Raw genomic sequence first — 24,519 nt, 5'->3', positions numbered from 1 at the left:
CTTGATGGACAGCACGTCCAAACAATAGTAAATCATGAAAAACACTTCAGAGTCAATAGATAAATGTAGGGGCTGACCCTAAGCCTACTCTTTCTGTACTTCTCATTATTGTACTTTTTAAAATTGATGACATGACATCTTGCCACCTGGTAAATCTTCTGCAGCTAGACCTAATAAAAAGTTATGCTAGTTTTTAGGCCGAGCCCTGAGCCAGCCAGCCCGTTTGCAATTCAATAGGTCTTGCGTAAATGCGAGTCCTATTGCATTGCAAATGCTTGTTTATATTGCACCGAAAACATTGGGTGCGTTTCAGTTACATTCTCTATTGAGCTTTCAAACTGATCTGGTTAGTATGCCTATCACCATTTAGGCTGACTTGCCCACACTTTATACAGTCCAGCGCTTCATTAGGCCATTGCTCCTAACTCTATGTTGCAGCCTATGCAGATCTTTGATGTGTTCCAGACTGAGGAGTTGTCACACAATTGCTGGCTCTATGCCCTCACTTACACTGAGTTATGGAGTGGACAGGACTTTTCTCATTTTACTCAGGATGTAAGCAAAAAATTGGCGTCGTTTTGATCTGACTATGGGAAGTCATTTGAAAAGTGAGAGGGGTCTTATGACTGTGCAATCAATGAAGACATGGCATTATCTCCCTACTGCACAATATCATAGCTTACCAGCTGCTCGCGAGAATGATAAGTGTTCAAGGGGTGAAATATAATTGAATGATTCCTAGTTTGTCAATAAATGCTGACTGTCAACCTTTCTTAAAGGCATGCACTAGGCAAGATTTGCTTGCCGGTGCATACGTGTGTTCTGGAGCATATGAAGATTTGAGAAAAGATCATTATAGCAGACCCTACACAATTCCGTAAGAATTAGTTGAAAGTCATGACATCTACCTCAATTGCCCCTTCTGCTAAATAGTTACATTTTAGAATTCACAGGCAGACAACTTACTCAGCTGACATTCTTAACAGCCACAATTGTGAATGTGTTGGTGGTGATGGAAAATGACATTAGTTGCTGACATGTTGCTATGAAGAAAGGGAAGGACTGCTGAAGGTCAGACAGGAGGGAATGGACACAGATATCTGCTGAGGAGTTTATTTGACTTGTTTGTACTAGGTCGAGAAACCTGGATCTATGTATATCTCTGAGAATACATTCATGCTTAAGGTTGTCAGGTTCTCATTTTGATTTCCAAAACAGGATTTTGGCCTTTTGGTTTGGGAGTTCCTTACTGAAAGTAACCATTACTAAATTTCAGACGCAATGTGAGAATTAAAAAATTCTGACATTTGCTTTTCTTCCACACAGGAGACAACTGACAAACAAAATAAAATGAATGCCCCACAATCTGCAATCTTGGAGACTCTTGCGTGGCTAATAGTAAAAGAGCATATTACGTTTTCAAATACTGTGTGCTAGGCCCACTCCGACCATGGAAGTAACCAGGAAATTGGGTCATGTCATGCTGTATTTCAGCAGCACTTGTCAAGAAAAAATAACGTGCAGTGGGCATTCCTGGAAATGTTTTTTCTTCACTCACCATTCAGAGGTAGATCATCTTCCTTCAGTCAGAGCTGAAATGATATGTCGCCAACTGCTATCAAGACTCCTAGCTTTCCTTAGTTCTAGTACGTGCCATTTCTTGGGTCCATGCACAGCGTTCACTGTACTGCACGCCTTGCCTTGTACATCTACGTGTGAAATACTACTTTTCACTCTTCTGCTTCCACAGCATAGCACTTTACTGCTGCTTCTGTGATTTAAGTCTTACCTACAGAGTGATTATCATCCTATTGAAGTTTCTTCCCTTCTGAGATAGTTGCGTAAAATTCCTTAAATAGAACCGTCCCAGTCCATCATGGTGCACCTTTACTTCTGGTAATCAGTGACATTGCCTGCGTCTTGTTGAATTCTGTGTTTCTCTTTCCATCTTCCGGTGCTTTGATACTGTATTGCCTTCACGAGTCCTCTGAATGGTGTTTACTGGAATTTTTCATTCAGTTCTCAGCTTTGTCCTTGGTTAGCCTGTGATTTGGCTCTCTCCCAGGTCCTCCTCCTTCTTGCTCTGTATTATTCTTTGCATATTGCTAGGACAATCAACATGGTTGGCAGAAATAGAAGACTCTCTGATCCCCTGCAAAAACTTCGTGGACAATGGCACAGGAACTTAGGAGAGCTGGAAGACGAGGATTGGCAAGAAGCCCTCTATTCCCCTAAAGAAGTAGCCATCTCCACGAAATTACGGCTCAACCAACTTAGAATCTTACACAGAGTCTACCTCCCTAGAGCTACATTGGTCAAGATGGGTAGGGAAAGTACCGCACTATGTCAGTGATAATGCGTACAGGAAGGAACATTTTATCATCACTATTGGAATGTTCGATGATTAAACTATATTGGGAAGCAGTGGTGAACAGAATGGCAAGTGTGTGTGGGGTAGACTTAGAACTCAAACCAAAACAGTGGCTTCATCATCATATGAGAGGGGACTGATCTGAGCCGAAAAGACCAAATACGGGTAACACTGGGAATGATGATAGCAAAGCGCAACATAGCTAGACACTGGGGGCTCAGACTATACAATCTCCTGTTGAGTGGGGGAAAGATATAGACTGGTGCATGATCACAGAAATGGCAGTTTATGATAGCAGGGGGTGTCCCAGGAAATGGGACCAGGTCTGGGGAAAGTGCAATGCTCATAGGGGGAAATCTGAACTAGCCCTTCTCTGCGACCCGGAGGCGCAGCCATGTTGTATAATATCAGGGAAGATTAGGCCAAAGAAACCATGGCGACACATTAATATTATGATTAAACACTGTGCACTGTTTTGCGACCAAATTGCAGAAATGTACGATTGCTATATCATAATGATTGTATCCAATTAAACTATATTATTCTCAAATAAAATGTTTATTTTTTTAATAGACTCTTGGACCCAATGCCCAGTAAGGCAGTGTCCCTGACATATAAAGAAATCATGAACAATATGCCTGACAGCCTTGGCAGGCTGCGTGAGGCCTGGTCGGGGATCTAGGCACCAGAGATGATGTAGAGTGGAACAAAGCACTCCAGAGTCCAAGGGAGATAGCGATAAGGGCTACGTTTCGCCTGGTGTAGTTACAAATACTTCATAGGTCTTATTTGTCCAGGACAAGAGTGTTCAAAATGGGGTGGATGGGTTTGGCCAGCTGCCCCAGGGGATGTGGGGAGCAGGGTACGTTTTTTCATACACTATGGTCCTGTCCAGTCATACAGAATTATTGGACCAAAATACTAGTAGTGATGATAGAAGTGAAGGGAGTACAGGCGCCATTGGATGGTGTAAGGAATGTTTGTAGACGAAGAATGGTCAAGACATGCTGGCATCTGGCTGGGGTAGCGGCGGTGGTTGCTAAACGCAACATTGCTATGCTGTGGGGAGCAAGTAGATCCCAACTATCAGAGGATGGAAGGAGGACCTGGATTGGTGACAACAGGCGGAGTAGACAATAAACAGTGCCAGAGGGGCGTCGCAAAAATTCCAGAAACTATGGGGTCATTGGATGCAATATCAATGGGGAAATGAATTTAGCTGAGGAGGGGCTGGGTGGGGTGCTTGAAGCCTCAGGAGGGAGGTAAATGAAGGGGTGAAACGGGCTCTATCGTGGACCTGGCCGAACGGTAGCAGATATCGGAATTGGAAACGTATTTATGTTTGGGAAACGTATTTATGTTTGGGCCTCCTGCGAGGGGCTAGATATGAGAAAATGAGCCGTATAACTGTTGAGTGTTTTGACTCAACCACAAAATAATAAGAATTTAGAAAAAAAAAAAAAATAATGATTCTCTTAAGAATGAAGAGCGGGCTTTTTTAAATGATGGCATTGCCCCGTTTCCTCTCTGCCCTCCAGAACTACCCGGACCCAGTCCCACACGCGTGTTTTAAAGACATCAAAGCTACACAAAGGGACCTATTATGGGATGGGAAACCACGCATAGCACTCCAAAAATTAACTCTTGGTTGGTACGATGGGGGTATTGCCCTTCCCGACATCAGAAAGTACTACTGGGCAGCACACCTATCCGCCATAAACCAATGTACGTACAGCAATGGGGACGACCCAGCCTATTGTATGGATAAGTGGCTACTCCCGGGTGGAGACTTTACGAGGGCGCTTTACTCTAAACCGACCAGGTTTCCCCTTACAGGACCTACCAGACACTCGGTACAACTTTGGCACGTGGTCAACCGTAGCTTGGGGTGGGCCAACAGACTCACACTTGCAACCCCACTCTGGGACTCTGAGCGGCTGGGCACATTGGGGCGGACTAAAGGATTCGACAAGTGGGATCTCATAGGTATTTCCCGTATAGGGGACCTCTGGGGGCAACATGGAGTGGTGTCCTTTACTTCACTACAACAGACACACGAGATGGCAGACTCTGAATACTTTAGATACGCACAAGTCAGGCACTCCCTTCAGGCCAACATCCCAGCTGGGTCGTCACTGCCAGAGTCCTCACCTCTTGAGGATATGCTGCTTGACAGACACCTGCCAGAAAGAAGCATATCCCTTACATATAAAAAACTTATACATCACACTCCAAACCTTTTACTGGCATTGACTGAGAAATGGGGGAGGGACGGTCTAGAAATAGACGACGAGGAATGGCAAGAAGCACTCTCTTCCCCTAAGGAAGTCGCCATTTCAGCGAAACTAAGATTGATCCAATTAAAGATTCTACACCGGGTTTACCTCTCTGGACGGCAACTAGTACTAATGGGCAGGAGTGAAGATGGGATGTGTAGGAGACAATGTGGCCTGGAGGGGACCTTCCTACACATACTCTGGGAGTGTCCGCTAGTCCAAAACGACTGGAAAAAAGTACATGAGTGCATGAGTGCGGTTTGGGGGGTTACTCTACGACTTGAGGTCAAAAGATGTCTCTTGAATATCTGGGAGCCCACAGACTTGAATGCAAAGGGCAAGCTCTGGGTAACGCTTGGACAGATGGTTGCCAAGTGAAATATAGTTCGACGGTGGGGAGCAACAGTGCCACCGACAATCAATGCTTGGAAAGAGGACATGGACTGGTGTATGACACGGGAGAAAACGGTGTATGTGGCCCGTGGCTGTCCTCGAAAATGGATAATGCTCTTGACTAAATGGAATGTGTATCGTGGAAATGTGTGTGAGCCCCCGTTTGTCCCCTCCCTTGATGAACCATTAATGCTCTGAAGCCAACGAAATGTGACATCGTAGTAAAGTATGCTAATATAATACACAATGCTACAGCCTGTAAAAGACACTGTGCCCTGGAATGTGGAAATGATCACTTGTATAACATGACCTTTTCTTTCCTTGATGTTCAATAAAAAGATTATAAAAAAAAAAAAGAATGAAGAGCGGACGGCAAGGTAAGACCTGCAATTGACACAATTACTATATGAAGACTTGTGGTTTATCCTTTCAGCTATCTTATATTTCTTCATGTTTTGTCAACTTCTGACTGACTTGGCTCCGTTTCCGGATCTAGGATCCCTTTTGATATTATAACACCCATTTTGTCATTCACTGTCATTGTGCGTGCTACCGCTGATAAAAACAAGAATGTACCGAAGCATTGACTGCTTAGTGTACTACTGAGTCTTTAAGGAACAGGATGTGCAACCTTCGCACATATGCAGATGGGGTTGGGAAGCTAAGTTCTACTGAGGTTGCACTGTGGAAGCAGACATTCTATAAGATGGGCCGCTAGACTTTACTGAAGTTGCCCATTGCGAACAGACATACAGGAAGCTTTTGAAAAAGCTGCCATGGAGAACATTCCTCCTGTGGGGAGGGTCCATAAAACTTCTAAATGAAGTTACCCATGGAAAACACCCATTCACTAGGAACAATCCACAAACCGCAGTAAAGCTGCCACATAAAAAAATACACATAGATAGCCCCCGCCCTGTTTCACATTAATACCACAGTCAAAGAACTGCAAAATGATAGGTGTTCTAATACTGTCCATGGAGCGATAACTGGCGTACTCTGTAGCAAAAACCTCCAAGAGAAAGCTCTCTTACCTCAGAGTGACGTGCCAGAGGGTTTGTAACTTAGCAGGTTGCTCATCAGTCTCCACGGGTTTTCTCCTCTTACCTCCAGTTCATTCAAACCTATCTCAACCCTGCCTCTAAAACTGTAGAAGAAAAGTGAATCAGCAGCCACTTCTTAGTAAATTTCAGGAGACTTTGGTGTTCAAATGAATCATTTAATAAAAGCCATAATGATTATTGTGAGCCCTAAGCAATTAGCATGCCCCAGAAGCTCCCCAGTTGCATAAATGATTACATTATTATAATGTTCTAATGGACTTGACGTGATTTAACACAGCCAATAGGTGGCATACCACAGCAAAATAAGGAAAAGGATATTAGTGCAACAGGTGCTGATTATGCACTGACCATGAACAGCAACATTATTTTGGTACCGATTATCAGCAACAGCATGGCAACAGCATATTTTTCCATATATAGTTGTTAGTGAAAATGCATGTTGTGGGCGTGTCATTTCAGCTGGCAAGTTCCACTAATCTAACCCCTTGTTCTAGGTCACGGTTCTTCTTTTCGAAAAGGACTGTTCTAATAAACTGCAACCCCACCTGCTTCTCCAGTTCTCACAGGACCATTAGTCTTCCTCTATACTCCATTCTTGCAAAATGACACTTAACATGTGAGCAAAGCTACATGTTTTTACTGTCCCTTCCAACCACATCCTGTCCCTTTTTTAATGTAACCTTGCTCTTTGGACTTTTGCTCAGGTAAAGGCCTGTAATTGTAAGTTCCAGATGAGTAGATCCAATGCATTCCAGACTTCTGATCCCTTTACTTTGATGGTTCTACATCCTTGCTTGTTTCGGTTGAAGTTGGCTTTGGGGGTTAGTTTTGCATTTCTAGACGTGGCAGTTGATATAATGTGTTGCTAGCTTCTGTGGGTAATCAGCACATTGTGTTTCATAGTTCTTGTAGGGCTACATGGATTTAACAACATCAGGTTTTTCACTGCTTGAGGTTCTACTCTGTAATAGAGACCCCAGTTTTACTGCGTCTGGAGGCTGGCTGTGACAATATGAAAACAAAATAGTACTGTATGGACTACTTTATTGTTGATCCTTTTATTGTTCTTCCCAGCATCAATCGAATGTATATAAATTACATATTTTATTTTATTTTTATACTTTGCAGGTTGCACAAGTGTTCTCAAGCTATCAGATCTTGGACTTCATGCTAAGGATTGCACCTTTAAACCTCCGACTGAACTGGATGCCAAGGTTCTTCTTACAATACATTTTCAAAAACTCTTTGAACTAAACTATTTTTGTGTATTGCTTTGCGATATCTCTTAGAAATCCCTAATGATTTAAAATGTATACTTCTGCACACAACGGCCATATTCGATAGTTATTTGTGGTATTGTTTTTTATTGTAGAACTCTTTTATGAATAATGGGAAGCATTATGAAATGGCTCATGCCACAAGCTTGCATTTTACAAAACAAATAAGCATTTATAAATGATTGCAAATACTTATTCCCAATGTTTAGACCATAGGATTCTGTGTAACATAGCTTCAAAATGTCGTTTTTTTTAACAAAAGAAAATTAATCTCTTCTAAATTGACTTTATAGGTTGTAACTGAGACTGAATGGTATAAAGCAACAACTTCAGGAGCGAACAAGAATGATTTTCAATTGGCACATAAGATTCAGGTAAAAAACAAAAAGGCTAAAGTTAACTGAATGATCTAATACTGCTTAGCAAAAAGGCTTCACGATGTAGGACAAAGTTGTCTGATATCAGAGATTTGCCATAGCCTAAAACTATGCGGCACACGCCAAAACTGATTTGTATCTTTGCCCCCACATAATGGACCTTATTTTTATCCGAGGCAGTAGTACTCATTTGATGAACATCTGAAGGATGGAAACTCTGTGGCATAAGGCGATTAGAATAGTCTGTCCTAAATCAACAAGCATTGGCAAAGCCAATAGGTCTCACTTACGAGAGATATTGGTTTTGGCAATGCTTTTTAGCCATGCTGTACAGCCGCACGGATGCTTTGCAATGTGGCTAAAACTAATTTTAAAAGCACTATGTCGCAGCGTGGGCTAATGCGTTTGTGTTTCTTTAAAGAGCATTAGCGTTAGATGCATCATAGTCCTTTCTCTCATCATTATTTGAAGACATGCTGCACAGAAGCCACGCCGCTATACAGCATGGCTATAAATTATTGCCAAAATCGGCAATGCCCAGACTATACAGCATGAACAAAAGGCAGTGGCAGAGCCAATAGTCTCAGAGGCGAGACCTGTTGGCTTTCCTAATGCGTGTTAGGTCTCGGCACAACACCCCTGTAATTCTAAGCAAATCAGTTATTCTCCCCATGTGTGGAAAACAACATGACATTTGGCAAAACATCCTATCACATACAGAAAGCAATTACGCCCATGCGTTACTGAAAATACATTTGGTAACAGATAACATCTGTTGTTACAATAAAAGCAGCTAACATCTGTTGTCACAATAAACATCCATTTCAAAGGAGAAAAAAGCTTCTTTTGAAGTGCATGTGTAAAACATATTTATAAATAGCAAAATGTTCAACAGGGACGATAGGAAAGAAGAAAACATAAAAGTAGTATCTCAATTACAGCACAATCAGCGGAAGGACAGCAATCAAGCTGAAGCAATCAGTACTTGGTCTATGCTGCAGCCGAATGAAGCCAGCACACGCTGTCCAATTAGAAGTCAGGCAATAGAAGTGACAATGAAGCCAGCAAATGTTATGCAAAGGGCTGGGTGCAAGCCCCTTGTTGTATACAGTATCTCTTGCAAGCAACAGTGCATGCATTGCCGCAGACAAAACCTAAAAAATAGCCTCCTGGGTGACATGGGGTTTAACATTTGCTGCCACGCACGTGATCACAGAAGTTAGCAGCCAAATGTGGACAACAGCAAATGTGAAAGTGGGCAGGAGTTAGCCTGATTCTACATGGGTCTGCAAAACTATTTTCTTTGTTAGGCAGAGCTGAGGGAGATAGGAGTTGAGGAGGATTCCCCCTTTCTCCTTCCTCTTCTCCAGTAACATTGTGAAGCATGGGAGAGGGGAAGTCTCTCTGTGTATTCTTGCCCACAGCCTAAGCCTCTCTTTCATTCACCCTGTGCGATCCACATATCCTGACGAGATACAGGCGAGAGAGAGAGTCAGAGGCTGTAAATTTGGGCCATTGCAATGTTGACAGCAGCAGACCTATACAAAGATTTAGAGCCCACTGCTTCTTCATTGTCTCTTATGGAGCTGTCAACATTCATTCCACTTTTCTAATACAGTGTTATACATACTCATGCAAGATATTGGCTGGTGCAGTTACATGTTATGCCACCACAATATTAGAAATACTCATGAAACCTAAAACGCCAAGATTAGTAAAATGGAGGTTGAATAGAAGCCTCATCAAGAACCCAGCGATTAGGGAATAGGGAAGAGGGGCTATTAAATAATTTTTGAAACTGAATAGAGGATTAATAAAGAGATGAGGACTTATTGGCTTTCAGAAAAACCTTTGATATAGGGAGGAATGCCAAAGAATGCAGTTTTCAGGAAGATATCAGAAAATAATGTTGCAGAACTAATCAAGAATTATTGAATTGTATTGTAATTGCATTTATTTAGCGCTTACTACCCATGACGAGGCGTCGAATCGCTTTTTCGGCAAGTAGCACACTTGTCCGGAACCCATAAAGGATTAGTGTTGAATTAGTATAGTGAAATATGAAAGTAATTTGAGTGGTGGGTATGTTAGTCAGTTATTTGAATTGAGAAGGATAGCGGAGGGATAGAAGAGGGAGAAATGTTTGCATTTATATAGTGCTTGCTACCCCTAATGGGGTTTTGAAGTGTTTTTTTGGCCAGTAGCACGCTACTCCGGAACCCATAAAGGATTAGTGGTGAATTAGTATAGTGAAATATGAAAGTACCTTGAGTGGTGGATATGTTAGTAAGTTATTTGGATTGAGAAGGGTAGTGGAGGGATAGAACAGGGGAAATGGTTTGCATTTATATAGTGCTTGTTACCCCTGATGAGGTGTTGAAGCACTTTTTCGGCGAGTAGCACGCTACTCTGGAATCTATAAAGGATTAGTATAGTGAAACATGAGTGGACATGTTAGTCTGTTATTTTGATTGAAAAAGATATTGGAGGGATAGAAGAGGGGAGGATTTTGACTTGTTTGTTTGTTTGTTTTGGAGGTAATAGCAGTAGGAGGACTCTTGTGATGAGTAAAAGGGATGTGGAGGGGAAGAGTCATAGGAAAGGGTTTAGAAAGGCTTGTTTTGGAGGATCGGTATAGTAAAAGAGGTATGAGATGATGCAAAGAGGGGTAGCGTAGGGAAGAGTCTAGAAAGGGTTATTTTGGGGATCATAGTAGTGGTATGGGGTTGGGGATAAATTTGAGAGTGGAGGTAGAGGATATATTGATAGAGGTATAGGGTGAGAAATAGGGTTGTGCATTGGAAAGAGTAGTAGAAAGAGGTTTGAGATGAGTCAGAGAGTTGAGGTAGAAGATGTATTGAGAGAGGTATAGCGTGAGAAATAGGGTAGTGCAGTGATATGCTGAATTAGAAGAAAAGTAATAAATATATAGATCCATAAGTACATGGAAAGTATATCGATGCATAAAGGAAGGAAGTATATGTAGATTAAAAATATTGATAGAGGTATAGGGTTAGAAATAGGGTAGTGCATTGGAAAGTGTAGCAGAAAGAGGTTTGAGATGAGTCATATAGTTGAGGTAGAGGATATATTGAGAGAGGTATAGGGTGAGAAATAGGGAAGTGCATTTGATATGTTGAATTTGCAGAAAAGTAATAAATATATAGATGCAAGTACATGAAAGGTCTCTAGAAGCATAAAAGAAGTAAGTATATGTAGATTAACGATGCATTAAATAAATTCCGGCTTTCACGTGTTGTTGTACTTATGTTAATCAGTCAACTAATGCAACTATTTGGAAATTGATAAAGCAAAAAATACAACGTTGTTATGTTTTTACTAGAAATATCGAATATCTGTTATTTTGGTTGAAGAAAAGTCAATCTAAGTAAACACAGTATGGAAACAACTCCCGTCACTTCTAAGACAATGAAAGGCATACAGATTTTAATGTTTCCTGGTGATCCCAAGCATACTAAAATTATGAGAAATATATGGTACCTTTATGTTATGTTACATTTTTTTGCTTTAGTGCACAAACATGAGGGCTTATTAGAGATGAAAAAACCTGTAACACAACTATAAGAGAGAGATCCTGGACCTTTACTTATTAAAAAGCCAAGTTTTTAAAACTATTTATGGAATGCTAGCGAATTTATTGAAGCTGGAGACAAGGGGATGTTCAGAATTCTAATTCTTTTATAACTGAAGGCTCTGCTACTATTAGCAGCAAGGCTAATCCGAAGGACAACCATTATTTTTTGACAGGGTTACTCAGAGTCAGTAGGGGTATAATGGTGTAACTTAGCAGTAAGAAAGCAAGGATCTGAACTATAGAGTATCCTTCGAGTAATGACCAAGGACTTATGAGGTATTATACCACTTATAAAAGGACAGGGAGTTTAGGGGAGAAACTGCCAGGGATGAAATAACAGTATCTCTCAAAGGTTTAATGGTTGACATAGTACCTGGTAATGATGAACCTTCTATTGAGTTGTGTGACATATTTGAGAAGCAGATTGTTCTGCTATTAAGAAAAGATCATGTGGAAGCATAGAGAAGCTGGTTGATGAGATCAGAAGTGACCATATTGATAGTAATAATCCTTAAATAGCTAGCCAAAGGCACCAGTAGGTGTGAACCTTTAATACTCATATAAATGATGTTTGCAGACATTAAGAGGCCGATTATGATGTCAGGCGGAAACTTTCCACCCAACACGTCTTGGTATCGTGACCAACCGACTTGGGGTCAGCGGTTTCGCCCGACCGATTACAATGCGACCAAACATTGTACAGTCTGAGTCCCATTGTTCCCCATAGGAGCTTGTGTTCCGCCCGACAACACAGGCTCCTATGGGGAAATGAGGGGAGAAGTGTAAAACACTGCACCCTGTCGCGGGCACCCCATTGTGCCTGCCTCACAGTGCAGGGTTTTACAGATGGTCCCTTAGGTACCCACTCGACCACCAACCGTAGACCGCGGAGGCAGGGGGGCCCTGCGAGGGGCCCCCAAAGTCAATTTCTGACCTACTTTTCATGAAGGACAGGCCGACTCGGAAAGGCTGTTAGAATTCAACATCGTAATCAGTCGGTCGGAAACGCTGTCCATAGAGGTGCACAATGCCGGTTCCGACTGACATGAATACTCCGAGAGCCAGTTGGAGCCGATTCGGAATCACCAACCGGTTTATGTTCCAATCGCAAACATTGTAATCGGTCGGTTGTAATATAAACCGACCGACTCGGTCGAAAGGGTTCCGACACAGTTGAGGAAATTCTGACTGTCGGGGGGGAGGCTTTCTGCCCGACATTGTAATCTGCCCCTAAGTCTCTATTGAAGTTCATTAGCAGGAAGCTGGAAAGTCTATCCCTCGCATAATCAGTAAATTTACATTGGACTTGAAGAAAAATGCCTTCTTTTTTGTTTTTTGTTCATTTTATCACTATCATTCTCAACAGTAACAGCCTATACAGCACGTTTGACAACATACAGTTGCAGTATATATAACAATCTTACTGGTCACAAGAATCTATGCTCAAATATTACAGTGAATAGGTAGTAATATGCATATAGAGAATAGTAAAGTGCAAATCTCCCCACACCGCATAGGTGTTATCTGCGCAACCTCGTATCCTTTCCAGCCGATCGCCCGCCACCCCCCCTCGTAAACAGCCCCTCACTTTCTGTAAGCCATCAACATGATATCATGTCTTCCCAACTACTTAGGTTTGCTTGGACTGGGTTCCGAATACCCTACGGTCAGGTCATCTGCAGTTGCAAGGCCGTATGTTTATGTTTCTGCATTCACGATGCACCATGACACAGCATATAGCCACCCTTTAACAAGTGGGACTGTGTCTTTCTTCCACCTAAATGCCACTTAGCTAGTGCTGTCAGTGTTGTAGCCATCCTTTGCACTGGCTTGGGAGTATCTGCTACACACTCATTCAGAGCACCATTGGAGGTTCTGGAACATTACATTCTGTAATCAGAGCTATAAACTAGATAGTTTCCTTCCAGAATTTACTAATACTTGCGGAGAGCCATGACAAGTGTATAAATCAGCCTGTGTTCATGGCATGAGTTAAGAGGGTCCTGAGCTTAATAGTATGCCAGATTCTTAAGGATAGAAAAAATATCTTGAAAGTTAGTCTCTCCCTGCTCTCTAAATTGCTGTATAGATATAGAGACCATATCTTGGTACAAATTAAATGCATGCATCATCCCAGTCGCCTCAGTATCTCATTTGCATCTCACTCAGTAGTGAACTGGATCTTTGGGTTTTCCAGTTGTAGAATCTCAAGTGAGTACAGGTGAAAGTGTCCAGACTGCTTACTCGGAGTACGCCAAGCTCTATTAGTGGATAGAACCGTGTTCAAGTCATTGCTGGGACAAAGGAAGTGAATGGAGATTGCTGTCCCCCTATCCACTAACTTAATCTCTGCCCCTATGTGGGGCATAGGTAATACCTGTATATTTCGAAGAGAGCCTGAGCGTTAAGATAATAGCGTTCCAAGTCTGGTAACTTAAACATTTCCTATCAAAAGGCAGTATCATAAGGTCCCATTTCAGTCTCGCATGCTTTCCGGCCGATAGCAGCCTGGACAAAATTGAGTGAACATTGTCAAAGATGGTGCACAGAAGTATAATCAGTATACTTCTAAATTAGTATAGGAATTTTGGCAAAGCCATTCTAATTAGGGCAGTTCTGCACAGTATCTGTAGTGAGCAAGGGAGTAGGCAGAAAATGTAAATACCCCCCACTTGTAACCAAAGATCTGATGGCACCAGGCAAGCAGTCAAGTGAGCCTCAACCTCTCTAGAAGAGCTCCCTTTTCTCTTCCATTCAAGCATCTATCCATTCATTATGTCACCCTTCTACCTACGCATTGATATTCACCACGTCACCTTTACATTCTGTCATCCATTCATTCTTTCATCCATCACTCAGTCTTTCACCATTCCAACCCTCCATTGGCCATTTCATCCAACCATCCAATCACACATTCATCATCTATGCATGTATCCATGATTACATCCATTCATCAATACAGCTATAATTTGACTTTGCCATCCATCAATAAAGCCTTTTATCCATCAGTTGATCCTTTTTTCTATTAATTCATCCATCCTCTCAGATTTTCATTTACTTTACCATCCATCCCGATTACAAGATTTCCATTTTCTGTGTTATCCAGCCATTAATCCATCCTCTTCGGTTTCCATTTACTCTGCGATCGTTTCACCAACCTATTCAACCATCTTCTCCGATTTCCATTTATTCTGCCACCCTTTCACCAGTCTATCCATCCACCATCCTCTCAGATTTCCATTTACTCTTCTATCATTTCACCCTCTGAACCATCCACCCATCCTTCCCGATTTCCATTTACTCTGCCATCCCCTCAGTGTCTCATATTTCTATTTACTTCCATCCATCTATCCTCTCAGATTTCTATTTACTTTGCCATTCATCCATCCATACATACATCAATACATGCATAGGTACATACATACCTACATAGATACATACATCCTCTCAGATTTCAATGTACATTGCCATCCATCCTTTCAGATTTCATTTACTCATCCATCCATCCACCCATCCACCTATCCATCCTCAGAGTTTTTGATTCACTCTGCCATCCTTTCAACCACCCATCCATCCTATTAGATTTCCGTTTACTGTGCCATATTTTCACCCAATCACCCACCCATCCATCCACTCAAATTTCCATTTATCCATCCGTCCATCCATCCATCCATCCGTCCAACCATCCATCTATCCAATCTCATATTTCCATTCATTCTGCAATCCTTTTATCCACCCATCTAGCCATCGGCTCACTCACTCACCCCCCCATCCTCTCACTTCCACCCATCTTTTTACCCACTCATTCCCCATCCTTTTATTCACTCATACTTTTACTAACCCATCCTTTAACCCACTGATCCATCCATGCTTTAGGCCATCCATCTTTTCACCCACCCATCCATCGATCCTTTTGCCCACTCATCCTTTAATTAACCAATCCATCCTTTCATCCCCCATCCTTTCTCCCACGTATCCATCTTTTTATTCCTTTCCCTCACTCATCCATCCTTCACCCACCCATCATTTAAACCTACTCACCCATCCATACTTTCACCCATGCATACATCCACTTGTACATCCTTCTTTCCCTTTTTTATAAGCTCATCCTTCTTGTGTTAATTATGAGCTTTTATCTGCCAACTTTAGCTAACATTTTTTCCACTGTAGGCCCATAATGATTTCCAATTATTATCTCTTTAGAGCTGTTTATTTTAATACATACAGCCCCCTGTGGGAGTAAAACTCCCTAATATGGAACACAAGGGTCACCATGGCTATCGCAAGTAGCACCCTAACACCCCTACCTAGAGGAAAAGGGCAGGACAATCTACCAGTAACCTTGACTTTAGCCATCGATGAGGTACACAGGTCAGTGAGTCCTGTCTGATATCACCCCAAGCCCCGCCTACTAAGGATCATTGTAATAAATGGCTGTTCCTGAGACTCAGACTCATTTTCAGCATCTATAAAACAGCTGTTGTCACCAGCAAGTCTGGCTTAATCTGATTCTGTATCGCGAAGAGGGTATGATTGTTGTGTGATATCATCCTGATGTCCTCTTGCCTGGAACAAACTCTGGCTGGTCGAGGAGTACCAGTCTGCCCATCAGCGGTATAAGCCATTTAGCAATAATCTATGCCATAATTTTGCTGTCCAGGTTCAGGAGGGACAGTGGGAAATAGTACTGGCACTGGTGATTGTCTTTATTAAGTAAAGTTATTATGACAAGATGTGATGAGAAAGCCCCTGCCCTTCACTTCTGAGTACATTGAAAATAGGTCTGGACTGAGCAGATCTTTCAAAGCCTTGTAGGATTTAACAGTAAGCCTGTCATACCCAGGGCTTTGCTGGTGGCCTTTTCATCCATAGCGTTCTTGATTTTGTCCAGACTAAGGGGGCAATTAGTGCCTGCCTATGTCTTTGTCTATGCAAGCTATAGTGAGCTTGTCTAAGTAATATACAGTTTGTGAGTGGTGTGCCTCAATGTGTATAGAGTGTATTGTCTCATAATCTGCAGTAAACTCTTTTAGAATGCCCTTGGAATTTGTCACTATAACCCTGGCATTAGTGTGTATAGCAGCAATCGTATCTTGCTTGGCGGGTTCTCTCATTAGCCAGGTTAGGGTGTGCCCGGTCTCTCCTTCTTCCCACTATACCTTGCTTGAGAATGCTTGCCTTAAAACGGTGGCCTCTCTTTCAGAGAGGTCCCTAAACTCAACTACCGCTGTATTCAGATCTGTTAATGCTCTCCCAGAGTGATGCTTTGTAGTCTCTCCCGCCACATCTGCCATCTTCTTCTTTCCCATATCAAGTTGGCCATGCAGAGATTTTAGTATACCTGTCTGTGAGAAAACAGGGCTCTTTGCAGTTGCCACTCATTTTTTGCCCCATTTGGACTACTAGATGCTGATTTTTGACTCTGGAAGTGCACTAAAGCCTGCTCATCAGGCTTCAGTGCAAGTGCTCTCTCCCTAAAACTATTCTGTGTGAATTGACAATACCAATTGACAAAGACTTTACCCCAGTGACCCAAGTAAACTACTGACAGCAGGCCTGCCATTGCAGACCGCAGGAGCAGAGCAAGCTGCTTGAACTCAGTTGTGCTCTCACCATGTGTGATACAGTCAATACACTATTTTTAATATATTTCAGGCGCCCCCCTAAGGAAGGCCTCCTGACCCCAGGATGCAGGGTACAGTATATTAAAGGTGAACACATGTAGTTCAAGCCTATATGCCCCTATAGTGGCGTTCCCCATTGGAAAGTACTATAAGTGTTTGCAGTCCATAGCATAACATGGGCTGCCACCCAAGCACTGTCAAGGTTGGAAGCTCCATTATGGTACAGTCGAAATGTGCCATGTTTGGTAGATGATAGGCGGATTACTGAAACTTTTCAGACACTCACCCCCAGTCACAGATCTGGGTTGAATCCATCATCGTTCTTTAACTCACTTCGCCACCCCAGTTTGACTGGGGGTAAATGTTTGCAATGTTTAGCGCTCTGTCCATCATCTACTTGTGTTTGCTTTGTTCGCCCTAAGTTGGCAGGGTATGCCCAGATGTGTACCCCTTGCTCTCTTTGCCACTGGATTCAAGCTAGCCTGCTAATGAGGGGTGTTACCTCGAAACCGGTCCCAGGATGCTTGTTTCCGGTCCAGGGAAGACCTGGCTTTGCAGTTCGGGCTGGACTGTTCCCATGAGGAACAGGGTCAGACTGATTTGCATATGGCTGGGTCTGAACTGGGGTGGTGAATTGAGCTAAAGAACGATGTTGAATTCAACCCAGATCTGTGACTGGGGGTAAGTGTCTGAAAAGTTTCAGCGCTCCATCTATCATCTCCCTGTGTTTGTAAACAGGATAAGGCTTACAACAAGTTTGCACCATGGTTGTGTTCAGGATAAGGCAGACTGTTTCATAGTTGATAGAGACCACAGAGCCAGTCGGCTGGGATGCACGTGAACAATAAGCTGGCAGGACTGAGTCTGTTTTCCTGTGCACACTGACTGATTAAGGCATGTCTGGCTTGCTCAGTGTCAGTGCATGGAGACTGGTCCTAGACATTTTGGCAGTCACACTTGTCAGCGAAGTGTTAGGCCTCCTTTTACAAACTGCACTCCCACTGCAATAATTTTCTGCAACTGTGAGGGAGGCTCATGTAGTCCTCAGTGCTTCCCCTTAGGACACTTCGAATCCTACTCCATGTTTTGGAGGGCTGACGGCCAAGAGGTCTCCTCATGTCAGGGAAAGGCACAGGGCCTGGAATTTGAACCAATGCTTGGAAAGTCGCATGGCTAGATGGACACAGTTCAGGCTGACTGATAATATGTCCATGGATCCCACAATCCAAGGGGAAGTCTGGGTTAGGGACCTAACACTACACAATAAAATGTGTTGTCTGGCTTAGGACCTCTCAAGCGAATCCCACTAGAGTTGCAGCCTTTAGTCACCACAGCCTGATCTTTCCCTGTTGCCTCTACATGGTTATTGTATCCAAATTATGTCATCCAGCGAATAGTTTAAAAATTGCATCTGGAACAGGAATAAAGTCTTAACTTTTGAGAAGTTATATCTCATGGACATAGCTGCATCCATGCTTTTATGTTTCATTCCTTGTTCAAGTGTCGGTGCCAGGTTTCTATGATGCAAGGGTATCTCGTGGTGAGTGTTATAAATTGTAACTCTTGGTAGACCACTGTTTCCAAGACATCACATATATTTACAGTGGATGTTAGGTCAGCCCCTTGCTCAATGGTTGTAGGGTTTGGCAGTCTATCTCAGTTGTCTCTTGCAGGAAGTTGGCTTTTTATGTCATATATCAATAAGTTGATATACTGTGTAAAGAGTCCAGGGATTCCCTTATGAATTGACAGGCGCTTGCTATGCAATCCCATAGTGCTCTATTAGGGGGTAGTGGGGTCGAGCAGCCTTAGGCTTAACACAGAGGAGTGCAAGACATTTGCAAAATACACACAATGATTAATAACTGACAACACGACTCAAAAAGGAGATCCACTCCAATTTATAAGAATACCAGGTACCTTCATATATGATTTAGCATCAGAGAAAAATTGTTCAGGTAGGTAAATTTTTAAATATAAATTATTTTCACTTTAAAAAGTGGACGCTGCAATTTCTGAGTTTTGCAAGAAGGAAGAACAAGTTCTGCAAACATGTACAGTACATCGACTTACAGAACCAATCTCCCGGAATTAAGGTGAGTGGTGGGCAAGGTTCAAGACAGCATCAACAGTACACCACCAGCGGCACGAGGGTTGCCGGGTGCAGGGTGCAAATCAGCGTCGGGATCCAAATGCATTTCAGTGGGGATCGGTCACTGTAAAAAGAGGCTGCAGGCTCTGACTAGGAAGCAAGTGGGCTCAGGCCTTGCGATGCTCGGGGGCAGGGGACAACTTTTGTCCTCTTCTCCAAGGCCCAGGGGCGACTGGTGCAAAGGTGTCTTTAGGCGTCTGGTTTTTCCTTACTAGAGCAGTCGTTGAGGGGGCCCGCATGCAGAGACTGTAGGCAACGTTGGGGAGTCCAGGAGGAGTGAACCCACAATGGAATCGAGCTCTGGAGGGCTGCGGGAACCTTGTTGGCACTGTTTTCCCACTTCAACTCGGGCCGGAGTCGACGGGACCAGTGGTTGCTGCAGTTGTCATGCTTTGGCTGTTCCAGAGGCCTCAGAGTCTTCTTTTTGGCTTTTCGACTGAACAGGTCCGCTGTTCACAGGAGGTATTGAGTCTTTTCAAAGGCAGGCAGTCCTCCCACGTTTCTGGAGTCACAGCTGCAGGAAGAGTCAACTTTGGCGCAGTTTTCGACGAGGGCTGCAGACAGGCTGGTGGGGCTGGGTCCAAGTCGATGCTTTCTTCAGTCTTCTCTGCTTTTGCGACTATTCGATGTCCTCTCTCTTCAGGATCTGCTTCTGTAGTGCCAGAGACTCTCTTAACTACTGAATGTCACAGTGTTAGGGGAGTGTAGGGTAGCAGCCAATGGGCTACTGACCCTTGGGGTCACTACACCCCCTATATGACCACTTCCTGTGGGAAGTGGGCATAACCCTGGCCCAGAATTCCTAACTATGCCATCTCAAAGTTGCTACTTCTGAAAAATCGTGTCCACCTCAAAGTATCCCACTTTAGGGGTGGTACTAGCTTGGAGGTGGCACGCCTACCTGACTAACTCATTTTTCCGCCTGTCCAGGTGCCAAGAGGACTCTGAACAGGGGGGTGGCTTCTTCTCCTTTGAGGGGAACCAGATTCACATTCCAAAGGCGGCAGTTTCTTTGAAGCTCGCCGACCCAAGAAGGCTAATCAGCAGGTCATCCTGTGGGAGGGTTTGTTACACCCTCTTACCAGGCAGGCTTTTGTTCTGGATCTCCTGAGAGCAAAGGCTTCCACCCTAGGTGATCAGAACAGCGTCTCAGATGGCAGGCTGGCAGAAACCAGTCAGCAAGCACACCATAGGCTGGTAGGTTTTCAAAGGGCACCTCTAAGGTGCCCTCTGGGTGCATGTATTGGTAAATTCAACACCGGAATCAGTGTGGGCTTACCAATATGAGATGTTTGATACCAAGCATCCCTATTTTCAGTGAAGCCATCATGTAGCTGGGGAACTCGTTTTCATCAGTGTCCAGCACATGTTTTAAAATGGCTTCCCTGGTTACTTGTACTGGCAGTAATAGGACTGACCAGCACAGGGGCATATCTGCTCATGCAGGTATGCCCTCACATGTAATATTCAGCACCGTGCCTTAGGGCGGTTAGGCCTGCCGTAGGGGTGCCTTACAAATATTACTTACAGTGTTAGGGACATGGCACACAGGGATGTGTGACATGTCATGTTTTCACTTTTGTCTGCACCAAGACACGCAGCCTGTTATGGCAGTTTTTGCATGTGCTTGACGAGGGGTCCCTTGGGGTGGCACAATTCATGCTGCCGCCCTTAGGGACCCTCTTCAGTACCTCAGGCCTTAGGTACCAGGGTACTATTTACTTGGGTTTTGCCAATTGGGGGAACAATTGTACAGCTTTTAGGGAAAGAACACTGGTACTGGGAACCTGGTAAGCAGAGTCCCAGTACACTTCAGTCAAAGTTGCCTCAAAAACCAGCAAAAGGTCGGGGGAGGAGTACTGCAAAAAAAAAAACATATTTACACATCACTCTTGATTCAATGGCTTTCCGTCCCATTGTAGTGTTTTTCCTGCCTTAGTGCTTGTCCTGCCCAACAGCATTTTAGCCTCATTTGATGCTGTATGGATGAGTTGTATTTTTTCTTTGCTGACTTGAGGGAACTCTTGTTTTTCATTCTGTAGTGAGTACTCCATGGTAGTGTGTGTGTTTCCTCTCTCTCTCTGCTTGTTCTTCTGCCCTAATCTCCTGCATGCTATTTTAATACACCTGTTTCTTTTTTTAACCTATAGAATATAAAATATATTTATATGTACTTTTCAAAAGGTTGCTTAAAACGTCTTCTGTATAACAATTCATGGGAAGAGTGTTATAAACGAGAATGTATTTATGGCAGAGTCGACTGCAGTGTCCAATAGAACCATCATTTACATACAAGTCAGAGATTGAGAGATCTTTCCTCAAAGGTTGTAGTTCTAAATTTTACTTTGTTCACTTTGATAATCAATTTTGTTTTTTTGTAATTTATTTATTGGAATTTTCCTTTACGTTCAAGCATGGAAGAGCCAGAAGAAAGTGAAAGGAAAAAGTAAACCATTTAAAACATATCGCAGAATTTTAAAAGGTAACATTATGTCTCAAACATCAACCACATCTTCATACTGTGAAGAGCTTAGCAATACAGGTCCCGGTGAAACATCAAATAGAAGCTAAAATTCACACCAATGACCATGCGTAATATATGCGAGTGGCCCCAGAAAGGGACATGTTCCCCGGACCACTTGTGTGACTCATCCTCATCTAGCCACGTTCTGAAAGGGCAGCCATGGCGTTGATGTCAGCCCAATATCTATGTAGCAGCCCTGGTATAGCATGGCAGTGGACTTTGGAGGTATATTTATGTGCGATGTAGTGAGTCTCCTTAGAGTTCACGGTAGGGTCGTAAGTAAGTAGTGGATCAATGGGTTTCAGATATACCTCGACCATGAACTTGGTGGTAACAGTTCTGAATAAATGTCCAATTGTTTGTTCAATATATCAGGGAGGTTAACCAATCTTTCTGTTGAGGCTGGGTTTCCTGCTCCAACAACATGCCACCTCCCTCTTTGCCAGCATAGCAAATCTGCTGTATGTGGTAGGGATATCCTTAACATACCCTAAAAAAGCGGTTTTGGGATCTAGTTGTACCTCCTCATCAATCATGTTTGAGAGCGTAAGTAGTACCTTCTGCCAGTAGGTGAGAACACTTCCACAGGACCAGACTAAATCCAAAAAGTCAGCGTCAAAGGCCCCGCATCTGACGCATTTCGAGTCCTTGCTAATCCCATGTTTCCACAGTAATAAAGGAGTGTAGTACAACCTCTGCTGAAACTTATAATGTATAATGCACAGTCGGCTGCTTGCAAAGATCATACCTGTCTGGGTGAAGCAAGAGTGCTATATGGCTAAGGGAATCTCCTCCCCGAGATCTTCCCCCCAAGCCGAAGCAGGGCTTTCTTCGAATTCTACTTGTAATGTATGGGAAAGGGATAAAATCAATAGTTTGGTGTACGTACCAGTGAGAAGCCGCTCCAATGTCTCAAAGATTGGCGGTTTCAGAGGATGACTGGGACAAGCCTCCCTACATGCTTCTCCATGTCTGTAGTACACAAAAAAGCCATTTGCTTGCCTGCTTAATGTAGAGCATCATATCATCCGTGTACAGTGATTTCAGTATGGGTCTATTGGGTATAGCAGAGAATGTATTGAGAATAATGCTGCTGAAGATTTCCAGCAAAAGGTTCCAAGGCCAAAGCAAATAAGATAGTAGGTAAGGGGCAACCCTGCTGTGTGCCCCAAGTAATAGATGTTCCAGGTGATATAACACTGTTAATCTATACCCTAGCCATGGATGGGAGCGAAAGAGATGGTGTGCATCGTCTAGCCCAATTTGGGCACTGATTTCCAGGTGTTCCAAGACAGAACGTGACTGGTAGTTGTCTTTGAGAAATAGAAATCAGCAAAGTATGACATGAACGTCAACATAGTCCTGTCACTGGTGTTTTGTCGAAAGCCTTGTTGATCCTTTATACTGAGGATATCATTGGTGGCCCAAGGCTGCTTTATTTGTGAAGCCAGAGACCTCCCTGGCCTCTCACTTAACCCAAATCCCTCACACAGATGTATTTAACCCTGATCTTCACTCCTGTCTCCACTACATCTGCATATTCTATACGTTTATTTCTAATTTGCGCTAAGGTAGTGTTAGCCCCACTGTGCATCAATGTGCACTTAAGAGTCTTAACAACTCTCTGTGGTGGGCTCAGATGAGTTCGGAGGGATTTAAGGACCCAATGTTTGTATGTGTAAAATTATTTCACTGTCACTTTAAAAGTCTTCTAGACTGTGCCGATACTGTCCACCGATCCCACATTCCTCTGGAAGACGTCTATTATTTATGATGGAGTTTCTCACAGAAGAGTTCATCCACCAAGCACTTGGCTCCCAGTCTCCAACAATTGGGGCCGGCCCCAGAGGTGAGGGCAAGTGGAGGTCAGAAGTACCATCACAAGCGAGTGGTCCGAAAATGTGTGAGCCAATTGGCATACCTCACCCACCCATGTCACCAAGTCCAGTGTCACAACTAGAAATCAGCTTGGACACGAGCCATGGACAGCTGAATAGAAGGTACCCGTCCTGCCAGATGGGTGTGCATGTCTCCAAATATCAATCAGGGCATGGTCTGCCATGATGCCATTATGCTCTGCTACTGCAGCTGACCGCCCGTCAGTTGAGGTTGAAAATCTGTCTAGATGAGTTTTTGATGTGCAGTTAAAGAATATGGCACGTTACCTCGCATGCTTTTATTGTGCATGCCATTACAACGCAGTCATTACAACGACTGTGTTGTAACAACGCATGCCATTACTCTGCAAGTCGGAACAACCACTTGCTCTAGGGGGGCACTGGATGTTGAAATTGTATAATTTACTATTCCAACTCCAGTCTGTGCAACAGTAGGGAAGGTGTTGCATTTTAAATCCAACACCTTCTGACCCCTAGAGCAAGTCGTTGATCTGACTTGCGGAGTAATGGCAGGCGTTGTAACAACGCGGTCATTGTAACGGCCGCGTTGAAATGGCATGCGGTGTTCAGGATTTGTGGTAAACGATGTTTACGCAAGTTAAAATTACCACCCCATTTTAGGGTTTGCAGGTTTGAGTTCAATACCACTCCCCCAGTGTGGCGAAAAATCGTGGGTCATCCACGTTAGGACCATAGAAATTAACAATAGTAAGACAGAGGCCCCTGTATCTCCACCAGAGGATAGTGTGGCACCCTGATTATCTGTCCTGGTGCCCTCTACATGAAATGGCATACCTCTCTTTACCATGATAATTACCCTGTGTGCGTAAGAAGAATTGGAGGATATAACTTTGTGTGCTGCCCATTTCGCTGCAAACCTATTCACAGAAGGGGATGCAAGGTGTGTTTCCTGCAGCAGCGCTATCTGTATGTGGTGGAGATCGAGGTAGCCCAGAACCTGGTACAGT

At 43.4% G+C, this 24,519-nt stretch overlaps 1 protein-coding gene across 1 annotated transcript in view; it reads left to right on the top strand.

The window, feature by feature from the left end:
* The window catches only part of LOC146821513 (uncharacterized), a 436,639-nt gene that overhangs the window by 205,947 nt on the left and 206,173 nt on the right, over positions 1-24,519 (top strand). Inside the window, exons 6-7 of the mRNA XM_085612507.1 lie at positions 7,233-7,318; positions 7,675-7,755. Of these exons, the coding sequence (XP_085468633.1) occupies positions 7,233-7,318; positions 7,675-7,755 (167 nt within the window). The remainder of the gene's footprint in view (positions 1-7,232; positions 7,319-7,674; positions 7,756-24,519) is intronic.

Source organism: Triturus cristatus, chromosome 6, assembly GCF_964204655.1.
Source record: "Triturus cristatus chromosome 6, aTriCri1.1, whole genome shotgun sequence".
NCBI classification, from domain to species: Eukaryota; Metazoa; Chordata; class Amphibia; order Caudata; family Salamandridae; genus Triturus; species Triturus cristatus.
This window is presented reverse-complemented; position numbering and strand designations above follow the sequence as displayed.